Raw genomic sequence first — 18,631 nt, forward strand, 5'->3', positions numbered from 1 at the left:
CCGGGAATTTCTGTATCTTCTTTCAGGCAAAATCTCGAACCTGCATGTATCTAAACATTTCCCCCTGCTCCAGCCCATACTTCGCTTCCAGCTCCTTCAATCCTGCAAACCGAGCCCTAAGAAACAAATCTTTCAGTGTCTTAATCCCCTTCTCCCATACCTGAAAATTTCTGAAAATTTCCATCCCATCTCCCTGGCTCAAATCTGTGGTTCCCCTGAAACGGCATTTCCCTTGACCCTGGCCCCAACCTGAAGTGTTGGCGAAACTGCCTCCAAATTCTCAATGAAGCTCTTCTTACCGGACTCCCTAAGTACTTCCCCGGGGCTATCGGGAGCGACGTTGTTGCTAGTGCTTTCAATCCCGACAATTTAGCATGGCCAATCCACCTACCTGCACAACTTTGGGTTGTGGGGGTGAAACCCACGCAAACTCGGGGAGAATGTGCAAACTCCACACGGACAGTGGCCCAGAGCCGGGATTGAACCTCGGACCTCGGCGCCGTGAGGCAGCATAGGGATTTCTTGAGAGGTGGGAAACAGAATATGTGGGTGAATATGCAAGGAAAGAAGCACTGAATATAGATAAAGGATGGAGGTTATATAGAGTGCACTTGGGAAAGAAAATTTTGGGGTGGAATGGAAATCAGAAGTTAATGGATAAATAATGGGAAATATGGACTGGGATATGTCATAGTTGATGGCAAAGAAAGCTAATTTGAAAATGGGTATTGAAAATTGGAATGAAAGTGTGGAGACACAGCAGCGAAGTGGTGAAATTCCCTGGGTGCAAGAGCATTATTAGCAGTGGTAGGGAGAGGGAAATAGAAATGAGGCCGTTCTGGATAAAATAGGGTTTGCAGTACAAATGTCTTGCATTCCACTTCATGTGTCTTTTTTCACTCCGAGTCCTGACCAATCATCCTCGCCAAATTCATCCGACCCCCCCACACCGCCCCCCCCCACCCCACCTTTCACCCGATGCCCAAAATCTTCCTCCAGCTCTGAATATACCCCTGCTAGAATGTAATCACTACCATCTCACGCCAGTACTTCCCAATGATGAAAGATAAAAGTAAAAATATGAACTAAAAAGATAAGGGTGCAGAAAGAATTGCAACGCAACACAAAAGCTTAAAGAAACAAGAAAAGGCAAACTACATAAAGATATAGGAAACGAGAAAGACACAAATAACCATAACTGGAAAGATGAAAAGCTGATGGAAAACATTAATTGTCAGAAATATGTTAAATAACCATTCACTGAAGCCAGCTGGAATATCGTCTCATTTTTTTGCACAGTCATTTAGTCACAGGTGAAACTAATGGTTGCTATGAATGTGCAGTCAGAAATTGAACAGTAGAACTTGAATACAATGACCAGGATTCTCCGTTGCGAGTCCTTCCTGCTACCACTGCGAGCGAATTTGTACTCAGCCAAAACTCCCAGGGCTGAATTCTCCGCTGTCGGGATTCTCCGTTTTGCCGGCAGCCCAGGGGTTTCCCGAAGGCATGGGCTGCCCACAATGGGAAACCCCATTGACCAGCCAGCGAAACGGAGAATGTTAACAGTATGCCGCACCAGAAATCTGGCCTGACGGGACGGAGAAACCCACCCCAATTCTCGGCAGTGGGACTGGGGAATCCCGCTGCCGTAAACGGCGAGAGAATCCCACCCATTATTCGGGAATCTTGATTTTTCATAGAAGATTTGATTCGTTGGTACATATATTCAGCAAGTTCTGAAGAAGAGTCATACAGACTCGAAATGTTAACTCTGTTACTTTCAGGGCAGCACGGTGGTGCAGTGGTTAGCACTGCTGTCTCACGACGCCGAGGTCCCAGATTCCATCCTGGTTCTGGGTCACTGTCCGTGTGGAGTTTGCACACTCTCCCCGTGTTTGTTTGGGTTTCGCCCCCACAACACAAAGATGTGCAGGGTAGGTGGATTGGCCACGCTAAATTGCCCCTTAATTGGAAAAAATGAATTGGGTATTCTAAATTTATAAAGTAAAAACACTGTTATTTTCTCCACAGATGCTGTCAGACCTGCTGAGTTTTTCCAGCATTTTCAGTTTTATTGCATACATTCAGTATCAACAATCTAATAAGTGCCATAGTAGAAGGTGTTTACATGGGTGGTCTTCCACCATACTATTTTCTTTATCATGAGCAAATTGTTTCCATTTATTGATGTCTGTTCAGCATTGTTTGACTCCTGCGTCTCAACCTCAAAAGGAATTTTTCACCCACCATTTCTTTTTCAAAATCTGAAACTTCTCTAATTTTCCAGTACTTCCTTGCATATAACAAACATGGGCTTTGCATCCTGTGTGAGCACAATTGACAAAATCATACCTAACAAAATCATCTTTATACTGCTTTGTTCCCAGGTTAAGTTTCTTCTTTGTAGGCTAGTAACCAAAGGCCCTGGATCTCTGTACAGAGCTAACACTGACACTGCACTGTCCTGCTGTGCATTCTCCTGAGCAGCTCTCTCCAGCAGATTCAGATGTGATATCCTGGCAAGTTGGTACGCTGCCTATTTGTGTCTCTGACCGTCTCTTTCTTGTAACAAAATGATTTATCTTCACAGTCCTCTTGCCTTGCTTACTAGCAACTAGAAAATGGAAGAAGCGCTCCTCTGTGATTTGGCGCCAAAATCTTGCACGTACAGGGTGCCTGACGTCAAGTGTACGTATAGGCCATGAGGCCAGCTCATTGCTGCCGCTTATGGTTGGAAGACTGCATACAGCCTCATTTCGTTCTCATTTAAAAACCAGGAGCAACAGCCATTCCCAATTTAAATGTTGGTCGCGGCCGTTGGGCGCTTCTCCCATGATTTCGACCACCGCGGATCTGTGACCCTCCCAGCACCCGCTCGAGACCCAACCACGAGTCACAATCCATACTTTGTAAAACTCCAGCTTACAATAAAGATGTCCAGAGGATTCCACTAGAGCACACTACTACTGTGATTCTGATCCGATATGATAGCTAAACAAATGACGTGCCAAATATGCTGAGAGACAGCTGTGATAATGAGACACACAAGTTTTTCATTCTTTAACCTTGACAAGGATTTAATACGAGGTTGCCCACTGTCTCTATTTTATTTACCATGACCTCTGTGACTATAGGTGATGGACACTCATGATCAACATTTAGGAAATCTCTTTAGCGGAGGCCGATTAATAAATGCTGCTGATGATTTAAAAAACATCAATTTTCAATATTTTCTTTTCCTACTTCCCCTTTATCTTATTTCTCTTTCTGGTGATCCAATGTTTCCTTCCCTCTCTTGATTTATTTTCTTGTACCAGATTTCAAACCAAGTTCACCCACTCTAATGCATTCTCCTTCCCTGTCGCCCATGTTTCTTCCTCAATTCTTAATTCTCAATGGCTGAGGAGTCTCTTGGTCCCAACATTCACCAAGGTCCCAGGTACCCGGTGACCTCGCTGCCCAGCTATCAGCTTGCTATTACAACACAAGCAATTATTGAGAGATAAAGGGTGAAGGAAAATGTCTAACTAATGGGTCACACCCTGAAATGTCCCACCAGAAAATTCTGGGCCAATGACTGGATAAAGATGGGAAACCACAAGTACATTGTTTAATACAAACATGAGGGGGTGGATTCTCCATTGCCCACCGTCGTTTGTGGGTTTCCCAATCCAGCGGAGAATGGAGCATCGCCAATCCCATTCCGATGCTCCAGTCCCCCGCCGGTGGGGGCAGGGAACTACACGCTCTCGCCGGCGGCAACATGCAACCGGGTGCAAACCCATTTGCATCCTATTAACGAGCTGGAAGCCCAATTCTTCAGCACCCTGTGATGCTCCAGCCCTCAGCTGCAATTCCCGCAGGACTGAATTGGTTCAAATATTTTCCAAGCGTGGACCTGATGCGGTGGACCCCGCGTTGGGTCAAGGAGTCAGTGGATAATGAATGTGCCCCCCAAAGTCTATTGGAAGGTCCCATCACGACACTAATCCTGCCCCTTGCTCTTTTTCACAGCCGATAGCTGTTAGCTGCTTTTGATGTGGTGAGGATCTGTTAATCATAGCAGAAGTGTGTTATGGGCGAGGCGTTTTCAGAACCGCAAAATGTATCATGGAGTTCAATCAACCTCTCCCTTTAATGTATTTGTTGCTTTTCCCAGCACATGGCTTGTTCCCTAGGTGTGGTATTTCAATTATGGGCACGTGGGATTTTAAACACAAAACACTGTTTATTCCATGAACTCAACTTAACATCTTAAATAAACATGGGATCTCTTACCGCCCCTTACTTCAAAGGTAACTCAGAAAATATTGCAACAGTAAATAACTCCTTAAAATGTTCCTTCAAACTTCCAAGAGACTTAACACCTTTAAACAGTGTCATATCAGGTTAAAGGATATATATTTTTTCTGTAGAATGGCAGAGATATATTAGCTTTGTTGACTTCAGCTCCAGCACCTTGCTTTCTTCCTGCAGCTCTCTGGACACACACAGACACACCCAAGCTGCTTTCTCAAACCTGGCTTTCTCCCTTCAAGCAGATCACAGCAAACCAGAACCTCTCAAGCTGCTATCTCAAACTGGCTTTCTACTTTTAAACTGCTCTCAGCAAAACCTGACAGGCACTTTTTAGCTGCTCTCAGCAAAACCAGCTAGGCACTTTTCAAACTGCAAAACCCAAACTGCAAAATGGCTGAACTGAGCTGAGCTCCACCCACTCTATGACATCACTGTTTTCTTAAAGGTACATTGCTTAAACATCCAGTTCTTCAAGGCACTCTCGCATGACAAGTGTTTATAAACATTGTGGTTAGCATCAAAGCAGTGTAATGGACATGTATTCAAGCGTGAAGGGGAAGATAGGCATGATTCTCCCCAAAAAATGATTGAGGGCGCAATCTTTCCAAAAGAGAACAACGTTCCCGAGCATGCACGTTTAGCTGCGTGTTTCCCAGCACTCGCAGTGCCGAGAAACACATGGCTATTTAACACGACTCGCTTTGAATGAGGGGCCTAAATGGGTAACGCGCAGCCGAGGCCACACATAGCCCCATTTTATACAATGGGGAGCTCCGCTCCCATTGGAGACCCCCACAAATGTCCTCCGTTTGAGGGTACCAGTACCAATCGGCGCTCGCCCGAGGTCCCCAAGGTGAAGGGATTGAATCCCAAAGCCTCAAGTACCTTGGGAATCTGCACATTAGAATGAGGCTAGAGTCGTGGGCAAGACTGGCTCCTCAGAGATCAAGTTGCCATCTTTAAAGCGTGCGCAGACCTGAAAGTGATTGAGGGTCCCCCCCCCCCCCCGCTGGACATTGCAACCCCCTGCAGACATGGGCAACATCCCCAACTGCCGATGCCGGAGGAACAACCCCCCTCCCATATTATTAAAGGTCCTCATGGCTTTCCCCCACCAACCACCCAGCATGAAGGTAATCTGGCATCACCACCCATGGGGGGGGGGGGGCACGAGAACTCGCTATTCCTGTGGTGGGGGGGGGGGGGGGGAGGGAGGATGACACTACTTGTCAGCGGAGTGGGGGGGGGGGGGGAACCAGGATTTGCATTATTGGGGAGGTGCAGGGGGGCTCTCCGCCGGACCTCGGTGTTGTACCACCCGCTCTAAATGGCAGCTTGATACAAGGATTCCGTTGGGATCCCGCAAGCTCTTCTCCATACATGAATTTGCAAGGAAGAGGGGAGTGAAACACACCTGGGCACCGCTCCAGCGCCAGCAGAGACCAGTTGCGAGTCTCTCCTGGGGGCAGCACTTAATCTTCAAAACGGAGAACCCAGTCCAAGGTTTTCTTCCTCCCTCAACCTAAATCCTTTTGCCCAAATTCAGAATTTTAGGTCATTTTTAGGTCAGTTAATAGGACAACGCAATCACATTAAATGACAGTAAGAAGTCTTACAACACCAGGTTGAAGTCCAACAGGTTTGTTTCAAATCACTAGCTTTCGGAGCTTTTTGAATCACCTGAGGAAGGAGCAGTGCTCTGAAAGCTAGTGATTTGAGACAAACCTGTTGGACTTCAACCTGGTGTTGTAAGGCTTCTTACTGTGCTCACCCCAGTCCAACGCCGGCATTTCCACATCACATTAAATTACTACTGTGGTAAAATTAAAATTAGAATTGCTCTATGTAATTACTTCCTCCGCTCCTGAGGGCGTTGACTTTTGAAGAAATACAGTCCGAAAGGTACCCACAATCTTGTTATTCCATCCAAGAGGCCAAGGCAACTATAGTACTGTAATGCAGAGACAATGACCCATATTTTGTGGCTGTAATAATGGTGAAACTGTCTGTGTTCTTCATTATTGCCCTGTGGAACTGCCAGCAACATTTGGAGTCCATACATGCGCAGTTAAATGTGGAAATACAGAAGTTGTTGTTAGTCATTGTCTGCCCTCCACACGGGGTGCTATTGAATTCCTGCAGACAGCAATCATGAGAAATCAATGAACTGGCAGGGATTTCTGTTTTATGTTGTAATATCACTATGAAAGACCCCTGAAAAAATTACTCCTTGTTAATGAGGTTTGTAATTGCATAATAAATTGTAACTACTGTTCAACAACGTCTCTGGTGCTGTAATGCTGATTTTATATCTGTGCAATGTCAAATGATTCTATAATGTTTAAAATTCCATTATTTTTAATGTAATAGAATAACTTTTTTGAAGTTTAGAATTTATGATAATTCAGCTTCTAGCATGTATGTCCAAATCATTATTTTGCTTTCTGTAAAAGTTATAACAATTGAAGGGTAATTGGTACATTTTACATCCTGGTCTGCTGTTGGCTTCAATGGGATTGGCTGCTGACTCTGCTTGATCACTGTTGTTGTGCACCTGAAGTTCCCTTGACTTGGCATCAGATTCAAATTAATGTTGGTTAAGGTAAAATGCATGCCACTGAGATGCTGGATTCTTGTGGGAGGCTTGCTTCATGCTGAGCAATGCACTCAATTGCTTCACAGCTGACCACAAACTTGGGCCAATAAAGACACTCTGTGACACTTTCTTTTACAGCTAAAAAAAAGGTAAATTTTAATACGGATTCAATTACAGACAAAATTAACTTCTTAAGAAACTAGTTACAGAGCAACATTAACAGATTGTCAGCTGCTATTGTCTGGAGTGCAATTGCTCTGTAGGTGGAGTTAAATACTTGAAAAGAAGAACAGAGTTGTGTTCCAAGTCTGACTGTGCAGTACCTGACCTGGGAATGGTTAATAGTGACACTGGATGCCCTGAACGGAAAGTGTTTTATTTTCCAACACTAATAATGCTTTCTTTCACAATAACACAATTCACAAAAAAAAGAGAAGGTAAAAATAGAAGGCACAAAGTTTGTTGTAGTATTGTTAGTCTGCCACAAGATGTCACTTATATAATTAGCAAATGAAGTATTATGTGCAGAAAGCTTGCTAAAGACATCTAGAGATAGTTCATCATTACTGCATCAATTTTTAATCTCTTTAGCTTCTTAAATTCAATATTGGACACTCAACCTTTTTATTGGACGCCTGAAAAAAGGAGAGTCTGAATTCCCTTCCTAGTTATAAAATGCTTCCTCAAATAACGCCTGCACTTCAAGTATCTGCTCATTACGATAAATTTTCCGTACCCTCTCTCTCTCCCTCAGCAGAGAATCGTGGAAGCTCCAGAGAATATCGGGTCAGGCCCGCTAATGATATGCCAACAGCGTTTACTGTACGCGAGCTCTAGAACGCATAGACGCCACTGCAGACACACCTGAGAATTGCGATTCGGCGTGAAACCAGCGGAGGCCATGATTTTGGTGTCAAAACTGGTTCTCCGCCCAATCGCGTTTTGGGCGCCGACCGACAGTCAGCGCTTTGTATTTTATATTTTTTGCAGTAATGTTTTAAAAGCCTGAGTTCAGGTATATATCTATTGCAGTAATATGATTGGATAATCAAGGTTAAGACATCCAGACTCAGTTGCTGCAAAGTGCAATTAAGATGTGATAAAAATGAGATAATCACCCCTGTATGTGTTTACCTCTATAGGGCTAATGGAATTTTGTTATGATAGCTGGAGAGTAGATAATTTGAGACATTGTATTTAGACTAAGGTAAACAGGTCAGAGCATCCTAGTGGGATAAAGATGATATAATTAATGCCAGGTCTGTAGCAGGTAGTTTAACTTTTAGTCTGCTAAGAGCTTTAATCTGAGCAGGAGCTTGTGCCAAAGACTGTCAGGTTAAGCAGCTGTGTGACACAGTCAGAAAGATCTGCAGGCTTTTTCCTGAAAGGGACCTCTCTCTCTTCAAGCAGTATTTCCAAGGAATCTCTTTTCAACTGTACAGCAAGTAGCCCTGTGTTTGCTAACTGAATTTACAAGTGGCCTTTTGACCTATGAAGGGCCTTGCTTAATTGGAGAACATGGAACATAGAACATACGGTGCAGAAGGAGGCCATTCGGCCCATCAAGTCTACACTGACCCACTTATCCCTCACTTCCACCCTAGCCCCGTAACCCAATAACCCCTCCTAACCTTTTTGGTCACTAAGGGCAATTTATCATGGCCAATCTACCTAACCTGCACGTGTTGGGACTGTGGGAGGAAACTGGAGCACCCGGAGAAAACCCACGCAGACACGGGGAGAACGCGCAGACTCTGCACAGACAGAGACCCAGCGGGGAATCGAGCCTGGGTCCCTGGCGCAGTGAAGCCACAGTGCTATCCACTTGTGCTACCGTGCTGGAGAAGGTATCAGTTAGAAGTTAGTGTTTCCTTTCATTGTTAAGAATTGTTTAACTGGGACTTCCGGTTGCGGCTATGCTGAGCTAAGTCCCACGTTCGGCAGCTCCCGTCAGAAACGGACTTTTGGGCTCTTTTTAGGGGCCCCAGCGGCATTTGTTCAACGGTTCCCAGTGTGGGAAGGCGACAGTACGATTTCCCTGGCATTGTATGGATTGGACCAGGAGTGGAGCTGTGAAAAAAGTGATTTTGATGCAGCGAAAAGTGCGAGGGAGGAGAACAAAGATGGCAGCGGGTGGAGACCAGGCAGCGTGGGCGCAATGGTCGCAAGAGCAGCAGGAATTCCTCAAGCACTGTTTTGTAGACCTGAAGGCAGAGCTGCTGGAGCCGATGAAGGCATCGTTCGATAAGCTGGTCGAGACCCAGAAGGCCCAAGGGGCGGCGATCCAACTGCGGCAAAAGGCCTCAGAGAACGAGGACGCGATCTAGGGCCTGGAGGTGAAGGTGGAGGCGCACAAGGTGCTGCACAAGAAGTGGCAAGAAAAGTTCGGAGACATGGAGAATCGGTCGAGGAGGAAGACCCTTCGGATTCTGGTTCTCCCGGAGGGAGTGGAGGGGTCGGATGCTGGAGCATACGTGGTCATGGTGCTGAACACCTTGATAGGCGCGGGAGCTTCCCCGAGGCCCCTGGAGCTGGATGGGGCTCACCGAGTCCTGGCGAGGAGACCCAAGGCCAACGAGCCGCCGCGGGCGGTAATGGTGCGGTTCCACTGCTTTGTGGACAGGGAGTGTGTTCTGAGATGAGCAGCAGGTGGGAGAACGCAGAGATCAGTATATATCAGGACTGGAGTGCTGAGGTGGCCAAGAAGAGGGCCGGGTACAACCGGGCTAAGGCGGTTCTGCATCGGAAGGGGGTGAAATTCGGGAGGCTGCAGCCGGCGCGATTGTGTGTCACGTTTAAGGGCCGACACCATCACTTTGAGACGCCGGAGGAGGCGTCGACCTTTATCCAGGCCACAAAGTTTGACACGGTCTGAGGGTTTGTTGGGCGGGGGGGTGTCGAGGGGGGGTTATTGTGGTTATTGTGTTTTGGCGGATGTTCTGTTCTGTTTTCTTTGGTGCTGGGTGGAGTTGGGTAAATGGTTCGAAGTGGGGGTTGTGTGAGAGTGTGGACATCGGTGGTTGGAAGGACGGGCCCCGCCGGGGGGGGAGGGGGAATGGGAGGCCCGAGGTCGGGGAGCTGAGATAAGGCCGCAAAAGGGAGCTGCGCCAGTGATGCACTAAGCGTCAAGAACCACAAAGACATGTGAGACTTTAACTAAGGCTTTAATATACTACATGGGAGGCTTACCCGACACAGACGACCCCAGACAGAATGGGGCCGGTCCCAGAAGTGGGTTCTTATACTTAACTCCCGGGGGAGTGGCTAAGGCGGAGCTCTCCGTGGCCAGGTTGGGTTACCTACCGGTGACCGAACCTCTACAGAGCTACACTACAATACATAGTATTACAGGGCCACGTTACACACAACTATTATATACTATGTACAATGGTAGGGAAGTACAGTGGTGTATCACCACAGCCAGATAGGGCAGGGCCGGCTCGGTGGAAAGCGCGGGCTTTTTCCCGCACTAGGGAAGGAAGGGCGGGGGGGAGGGCAGTGTTGCAGAGGAGCGCACGCTGGCTGCCAGAAAACGGAGGAGAGATTCTCACACTAGGGGGGTCGCCGGAGTGGCGAGAGAGGCCGGGGTCAGCAGGAGACAGCTGACGTACGGGAGTGCCTTGGGGGAGCAATACAGCTAGTGGGGGACCTAGCTGGGAGGGGGGGGTGGTTGTGAGGGAGGGAAGTGGGGGAAGAGGGGGGGGAACTGGGTTGCTGCTGCATTGGCCAAAGGGGAGCTGGAGTTCGGAGAGGGAGTCGGGGCGGGGGTCCGCTGCCTGGGGGAATGGAGGGTGCAGGAAGCGCGGGCATGTGGCTGGCCCAGAAAGGGAGATGGCTGGTCGGCAGGGGGGGCGGGGGGAGCCCCCTGATCCGGCTGATAACTTGGAATGTGAGAGGCCTGAACGGGCTGGTCAAGAGGGCCCGTGTGTTCATGCACCTGAAGGGACTGAAGGCAGATGTGGTTATGCTCCAGGAGACGCATTTGAGGGTGGCAGATCAGGTTGGGCTGAGAAAGGGGTGGGTAGGGCAGGTTTTCACTCGGGGTTGGACGCGAAGAATCGAGGGGTGGCGATCCTGGTGGGGAAGCGGGTGTCGTTTGAGGCGCTGAACATCGTGGCAGATAATGGAAGTCGGTCCGTGATGATGAGTGGTAAGCTGCAGGGGGTGCGGGTGGTACTAGTGAATGTATGTGCCCCGAATTGGGACGATGCCGGATTCATGAGGCGCATGTTGGGTCGGATTCCGGATCTGGAGACAGGGAGCTTGATAATGGGGGGGGGGGGACTTCAACACGGTGTTGTACCCAGCATTGGACCGCTCCAGGTCCAGGACAGGGTAAAAGGCCGGCGGCGGCCAAAGTGCTTAGGGAGTTTATGGACCAGTTGGGGGGAGTGGACCCATGGAGGTTTGCCAGGCCGGGGGCCAAGGAATTTTCCTTTTTTCCCACGTCCACAAAGCCTACTCCCAGATAGATTTCTTCATTATGAGTAGGGCACTAATCCCGAGAGTGGAGGGCATGGAATATTTGGCCATAGTTATCTTAGATCATGCCCCGCATTGGGTGGAGTTGGGGGAGGAGAGGGACCAGCGCCCGCTGTGGCGCCTCGATGTGGGACTGTTGGTGGATGAGGAGGTGAGCGGGTGGATCCGGGGGTGCATTGAAAGATATTTAGAGGCTAACGGCAATGGGGAGGTGCAAGTGGGGGTGGTCTGGGAGGCGCTGAAGCCGGTGGTCAGGGGAGAGCTAATCTCCACTAGGGCCCATAAGGAGAGGAAGGAGAGGAGAGAGAGGGAGAGATTGGTGGGGGAGATATTAAGGGTGGATAGGAGGTGTGCAGGGGTCCCCGAGGAGGGATTACTCAAGGAGTGACGAAGCCTCCAGGCCGAATTCGACCTGTTGACTACCAGGAAGGCAGAGGTGCAGTGGAGGAAAGCGCAAAGGGCAGTGTACGAATATGGGGAGAAGGCGGGCCAGAGGTTGGCACATCTGCTTCAGAAGCGGGAGGCAGCGAGGGAGATTGGGGAAGTTAGGGATAGAGGGGGGAACACGGTGCAGAGTGCGGTGGGAATAAATGGGGTATTCAGGGACTTTTATGAGGAGCTGTATCGGTCTGAGCCCCTGACGGGGGAGGGGGTGATTTTTGGATCGGCTGAGGTTCCCGAGGGTGGAGGAGGAGCAGGTGGTTGGGCTAGGGGCACCGATTGGGCTGGAGGAGCTGGTTAAGGGGTTGGGGAGAATGCAGGCAGGGAAGGCCCCAGGGCCGGATGGGTTTTCGGTGGAATTCTACCGGAAGTACATGGACCTGTTGAGCCCACTATTAGTGAGGACTTTCAATGAGGCGAGGGAGGGGGGGCCCTGTGCCCGACAATGTCCAGGGCGCTGATCTCGCTGATCCTGAAGCGGTACAAGGACCCATTACAGTGTGGGTCGTACAGGCCGATCTCGCTCCTCAACATCGACGCAAAGTTGTTGGCGAAGGTGCTGGCTACCAGAATCGAGGACTGTGTCCCGGAGGTGATTCACGAGGACCAGACGGGATTTGTGAAGGGTAGGCAGTTGAACACCAATGTGCGGAGACTGCTCAACGTAATTATGATGCCTGCAGTGGAGGGGGAAGTGGAGGTAGTGGCGGCTATGGACGCGGAGAAGGCCTTCGATAGGGTGGAGTAGGAGTATCTTTGGGAAGTGATGAGGAGGTTTGGGTTCGGGGAGGGGTTCATCAGTTGGGTTAGGCTACGTTATGAAGCCCCGGTGGCGAGTGTGGCCACGAACCGGCGGAGGTCGGAATACTTTCAGCTGTACCGGGGACGAGGCAGGGGTGTCCCTTATCCCCCTTGTTGTTCGCATTGGCAATTGAGCCTTTGGCCATGGCACTGAAGGAGTCCAGGAACTGGAGGGGACTGGTTCGGGGGGGAGAGGAACACCGGGTGTCGCTGTATGCCGATGACCTGTTATTGTATGTGGCGGACCCAGTGGAGGGGATGCCGGAGGTTATGCGGATCTTCAGGGAGTTCGGGGACTTTTCCAGATATAAGCTTAACGTAGGGAAGAGTTAGCTCTTTGTGATACACCCAGGGGACCAGGGAAGGGAGATAGACGCGCTTCCGCTGAGAGAGCGGAAAGGAGCTTTTGGTACCTGGGGATCCAGGTGGCTAGGAGCACAAGCTCAATTTGACGCGGCTGGTGGAGCAGATGGAGGAGGAGTTTAAAAGGTGGGGTATGTTGCCACTGTCGTTGGCGGGTAGGGTGCTGTCAGTAAAAATGACAGTCCTTCCGTGGTTCCGATTTGTGTTCCAGTGCCTTCCCATCCTGATCCCTAAGGCCTTTTTTAAACGGGTCAGCAGGAGTATCATGTGATTCGTGTGGGCGAATAAGGCCCCGAGGGTAAAAAGGGTGTTTCTGGAGCGTAGCAGGGACAGAGGAGGGCTAGCGTTGCCCAATCTATGTGGGTACTACTGGGCTGCCAATAGGGCGATGATCCGTAAGTGGATAATGGAGGGGAAGGGGGCGACGTGGAAGAGGCTGCAGATGGCGTCCTGTGTGGGCACGAGTCTGAGAGCGCTGGTGACGGCACAGCTGCCGCTCCCGCCAACAAGGTACACCACGGGTCTGGTGGTGGCGGCGACTCTGAAAATTTGGGGGCAGTGGAGGTGCCACAAGGGTGAGGTAGAGGCTTCGGTTTGGTCCCCGATGAGAGAGAACCATCGGTTCCTCCCGGGGAGAATGGATGGGGGGTTTCTGAGCTGGCATCGGGCAGGAATTAAAAGAATGGGGGACCTGTTTATAGATGGGACGGTGCCGAGCCTTGGTGCGCTGGAGGAGAAATTTGGGCTGCCCCCCGGAAACGCCTTCAGGTACATGCAGGTGATGGCGTTTGTGAGACGGCAGGTGAGGGCATTTACGCTGCTTCCAGCATGCGTAAGATTCAAGATAGCGTGCTCTCGGGGTGGTGGGTTGGAGAAGGCAAGGCCTCGGCGGTCTATAAGGAGATGAAGGAAGAGGAGGAGACCTCGGTGGAGGAGCTACAGGGTAAATGGGAGGAGGAGCTTGGGGATGAGATAGATGAGGGTCTGTGGGCTGATGCCCTGGGTAGGGTTAATTCTTCCTCCTCTTGTGCCAGGCTTAGCCTGATACAATTTAAGGTTCTTCACAGAGCGCATATGACAGGGGTGAGGTTGAGTAGGTTTTTTGGGGTAGAGGACAGGTGTGTGAGGTGCTCGGGGAGCCCAGCAAACCATGCCCATATGTTCTGGGCGTGTCCGGCGCTGGATGGGTTTTGGAGGGGCTTTGCGAGGACTATGTCTAAGATGGTGAACACCCAGGTCAAGCCGAGCTGGGGGTTAGCATTATTTGGGGTATTGGACGAGCCGGGAGTGCAGGAGGCAAAAGAGGCCGATATTCTGGCCTTTGCGTCCCTGGTAGCCCGGCGGAGGATTCTGCTACAGTGGAAGGATGCGAGGCCCCCAAGCGTAGAAGCCTGGATCAGTGACATGGCAGGGTTCATTAAATTGGAGAGGGTAAAGTTTGCCTTGCGATGGTCTGTGCAAGGGTTCTTCAGGCGGTGGCAACCGTTTCTAGACTTTCTAGCGGAACGTTAGGAGGTGGTCAGCAGCAGCCCGGGGGGGGGGGGGGAAGAGGGGGGGGGGTCGGGTAGGTGTTTGTTATTGTTTCATGGGGGGGGGGTTTGTACATTGGGGGAATTCGCGATATAAGTGTACGATGTTGATCTGTGTGTTTTATACTTTTCTTTTTTCTGTAAGGGGTTTTGTTGAAAATTTGCTAAAATTGAATAAAAATATTTTTTTTAAAAAAGAATTGTTTAACTGTTAATTTTCTATGATGTTAATGTGTTTAATCCTGTGTTAAGAATAAAGTTTGCTTTAATATAAAAGATACCTGTTGGTCAGTGGAATCACTCCTGGAAAGAAGTATCCTTTCCTCACAGTTTTAAAAAGTGTTTTTAAAAATTGGGTTCTTGCCCAGTATTCCAACAAATGTTGGGGTCTGCTACGGGATCTTAACGATGCCAATGGTCTTTGTACCTGGAACCCCCAAGTCTCTTCAGACTTCGGTGCTTTCATTATCGCAGAAGGGTCAGCAATTAGCAAAACATTTAATATCGTGATTACATGGAAATGAGGCGCTGCTCTAATAAATTTAACGTGCATTTTCATTTGATGCCTCCAGATGGCACTTCACAGAGCTCAGGTCACTTGCCAGTGCAGAAGGTGGTGAATGTCAGGTACAGTCTATGAGGGTCTTTAAACTTCAAATTGTGGAGCTGCCGGTGCTGGACTGGGGTGGGCACAGTAAGAAGTATCACAACACCAGGTTAAAATCTAACAGTTTATTTGAAACCACAAGCTTTCGGAGTGCTGCTCCTTCATCAGGTGCCTAAGCTTCAAATTGTCCAACCTCAATAATGACCCACTTCTTACAGCTGATTTATCATTTTCCTCCAGCAAATGGTTTACAGAAAATCCTTATCAGTATTGAGATTTTATGACTTTCAGGTAAGTTTATTTTCTAAAGCAATACTTTTCTTTTCAATGCTGAATTAATGCGATAATCTACAGTCAGACCAGATCTCATCCAGTGTTTGTATCAACAGTTGCAAAAGAGCTTCACATGTTCAATTGCGCCTTTAAACAGTTATTGAAACAAAACATTCTGTTCATTTATTCATCTTACCTTTTAAGTTCACTACTGGTCACTTTGCCCATTTCATAAGGCCAGTTGCTTCCATTTTGCTTCTTAATTTGGACCACCATCAGACCTTCACATAACACCATATCATCAGGTGCAAAAATCAGAGGGATGTCCAATTTCTCTTTTGGGGGAAGTAATACACCTATTCAATTGAACAACAGGTATAGTATTAATGTGCAGTGTTAGAAAATCTTAAGTTTCAGAAACCGGAGATAATTCACCTATAGTAATGTCAAAAATTTGACAAATCTAATTTTACATTTTAGATACTCTAAATGGCTTGGTAAAACAAGGTGCCAACTGGTCAAAAAAGATGACAACTCATGTAGGCAGATCAGTTGATATTCAATTTATGTTAGTGACAATGATAGATGTGAGACAATTGAGACACGTTATTAAATTTAGGAAGCTATGCAAGTAATAAATTATAAATCCTTCTGATACAAAGTGGAGAGAGGTATTGCATAAAGGCACAAAATTGTAAATCTTCCCTACACATTAGCAATGATGTGAAATATCCTTTTTATGTATCTGTGCATTTTGTGGTAGACAACAAGTAAAAGAGCAGCTTGAAATAAGCAGCTACAGTAAGAACTATTCCAAGCAATTGCCCTTCATTTCCAGAATCATATTGTCCCATGGAAAACACAGGATAAAAAGTTATCAAGGATAAATGTGTCAAAGTCAAGTATTTGCATAATCTGCTTTCCATTGCACAAAATCCACCTCAATTCATTTACATTTGCTAGTTTGGGCTTTTGATTGCACCTTGCTCTAAACAAATAATCCACTATAGTGCTGAGGTTAAACAACATAGGAAAGTGTTTGTTCTAACTTGTAAATTAAACAATAGCATTCCAGAAGATCCATTTGACATACTTAAGAGCAAGTTAATTTAATACAATTTATATCCCACCAGACTGAGCGCTGCTCATTAAAATTCTCTCTCAATAGCAATGAAAACATGTTGCATTGGGATTGATATTATATCTGATCCAAACATATTTATTATTGTAACTGATTACAGACCAGAAGCATATTTCACACATTGGTCCTGTTATTTTTGTTATTAAACACCTTCATTGTAAGTTTCCTTCGTTTTATTTAAGTTTCCATCTTTCTCAGATACAGTTGACGAGAAATTCAGAACTTGCTAGTCTGAGGAGATCATGAGGATTACAAGGTTTGGAAGGGGGTTCATGATTCTCATAGGTGCAGCTGGATGTCTTGGAAGACTTTTCAGGTCTCAGTTGTCTGGGATAACTTGGGGAATTGTGGGTCTTGAGGCGGCCATCGCTGGTCTCAGTGGGGGTTATGTTGATGGCATAGGGAAGAGCAATCAATAGCCTTTGGGCAGACTGAGAGGGTGAGCAGCATGGTGTGGAGGTTGGGACTGGATGGAGATATGCGTATGTGGAATTTGGTTTGGAATCAGGGACCTTGTGAGAGAGGAAATTTGAAGGTTGTGGAACAATCAGGATTGTGGTTTACAGGGCAGCACGGTGGTGCAGTGGTTAGCACTGCTGCGTCACGGCGCTAAGGTCCTGGCTCTGGGTCACTGTCCATGTGGAGTTGGCACATTCTCCCCGTGTTTGCGTTGGCTTTGTCCCCACAACCCATAAGATGTGCAGGGTAGGTGGATTGGCCACACTAAATTACCCCTTAATTGGAAAAAATGAATTGGGCACTCTGTGTGGTTTACAGGTAAGTAAGATACATTTTTTATGCATGCGATCTATAAGGTTAGTTTCCCCAAATGCAGCCTGCAAAAGTGCTGACTATTTTGGAGAAAACCAATGTTGAACCAGGACTGCAAGCATATATTAAGCCCCTTGTTAGCAGTTTCCCTTCTTCGGGCCGGGATAAAGGGTCCCTCTTATTAGTTAATGCACAATTTGGGAATCATAAAATTTGAACAACATATTAAGCAAGCTGTTTCACACTGTTATGATGCAGTGGCAACGAACGCCATGACGTCACAACATGCGACAACTGTGGCTCCGCCCACTTAAAGCGGCAATGTCTGGCCAAAGCGCGACAATGCCTCCGCTGTGGCAGGATGGGCCACTATGCTGCCTGCTGTCGAGCAGCTCAACCTGCCAACTCCCAACAATTCTGCCAGTCTCACAGGGATGTGCAGGCGATTCAGCCCCCCTACACTGAGTCATATCCAGATAGTATGCAGACCAGCGATACCGAAGACAGGGAGCCCTTCCGCGTTGCAGTAATCCACAAGAACCGGATGTCCCCAAGTCGGAACCACCAGCCGCTGCCAGTGCACAGCATTGCTCCGGACGATGAGTGGTGTGCCACCCTAACGGTCAACCGATCACAGATCACATTTTGCCTGGACAATGGTGCCTCCGCCAATCTCCTCGCATGGTCAGCCTTCCAGACCTTGAAGGTTAAACCACCGATTCTGCCATCCCACTGTCAGCTGGTTGACTACAATGGAAACGTCATCCCGGCCACGGGGTCCTGCCAGCTCGATGTTACACGCAACTCACACAAAGCCACATTATCGTTTGAAATCGTTGGATCCTCGAAGGACTCTCTGTTAGGCGCACAGGCGTGCAAGATCCTCCACCTCGTTCAGCGGGTACACACTCTGTCTCCAGAAGGTACGTCCGATTTCCCGGATGCAGACTTGAGGGCACAGCTCCACTCACTCCTCGCGCACAACCAGGAGGTTTTTGAGGGCATGGGCACACTGCCCTACACGTACAAAATACAGCTCAAACCGAATGCCACCCCGGTCATTCACGCACCTCATAGGGTCCCAGCACCACTCAAGGACCGCCTCAAGCAGCAGCTGCAGGACCTGCAGGACCAAGGAGTGCTTTCCCGGGTCACGGAGCCAACGCCATGGGTCAGCTCCATGGTGTGCGTCAAGAAGCCCTCCGGCGAGCTCAGGATCTGTATCGACCCAAAAGATTTGAATAACAACATTATGAGGGAACACTACCCCATACCCAAACGAGAAGAAATCACGAGCGAAATGGCTCGGGCAAAAATATTCACCA

The 18,631-nt window shown here is 48.3% G+C and overlaps 1 protein-coding gene across 1 annotated transcript in view; it reads right to left on the bottom strand.

The window, feature by feature from the left end:
- LOC140428025 (cilia- and flagella-associated protein 47-like) overlaps positions 1-18,631 on the bottom strand; it is a 1,060,448-nt gene that overhangs the window by 145,689 nt on the left and 896,128 nt on the right. Inside the window, exon 59 of the mRNA XM_072513997.1 lies at positions 15,591-15,750. Within this exon, the coding sequence (XP_072370098.1) occupies positions 15,591-15,750 (160 nt within the window). The remainder of the gene's footprint in view (positions 1-15,590; positions 15,751-18,631) is intronic.

Source organism: Scyliorhinus torazame, chromosome 8 (genome assembly GCF_047496885.1).
Source record: "Scyliorhinus torazame isolate Kashiwa2021f chromosome 8, sScyTor2.1, whole genome shotgun sequence".
NCBI lineage: Eukaryota > Metazoa > Chordata > Chondrichthyes > Carcharhiniformes > Scyliorhinidae > Scyliorhinus > Scyliorhinus torazame.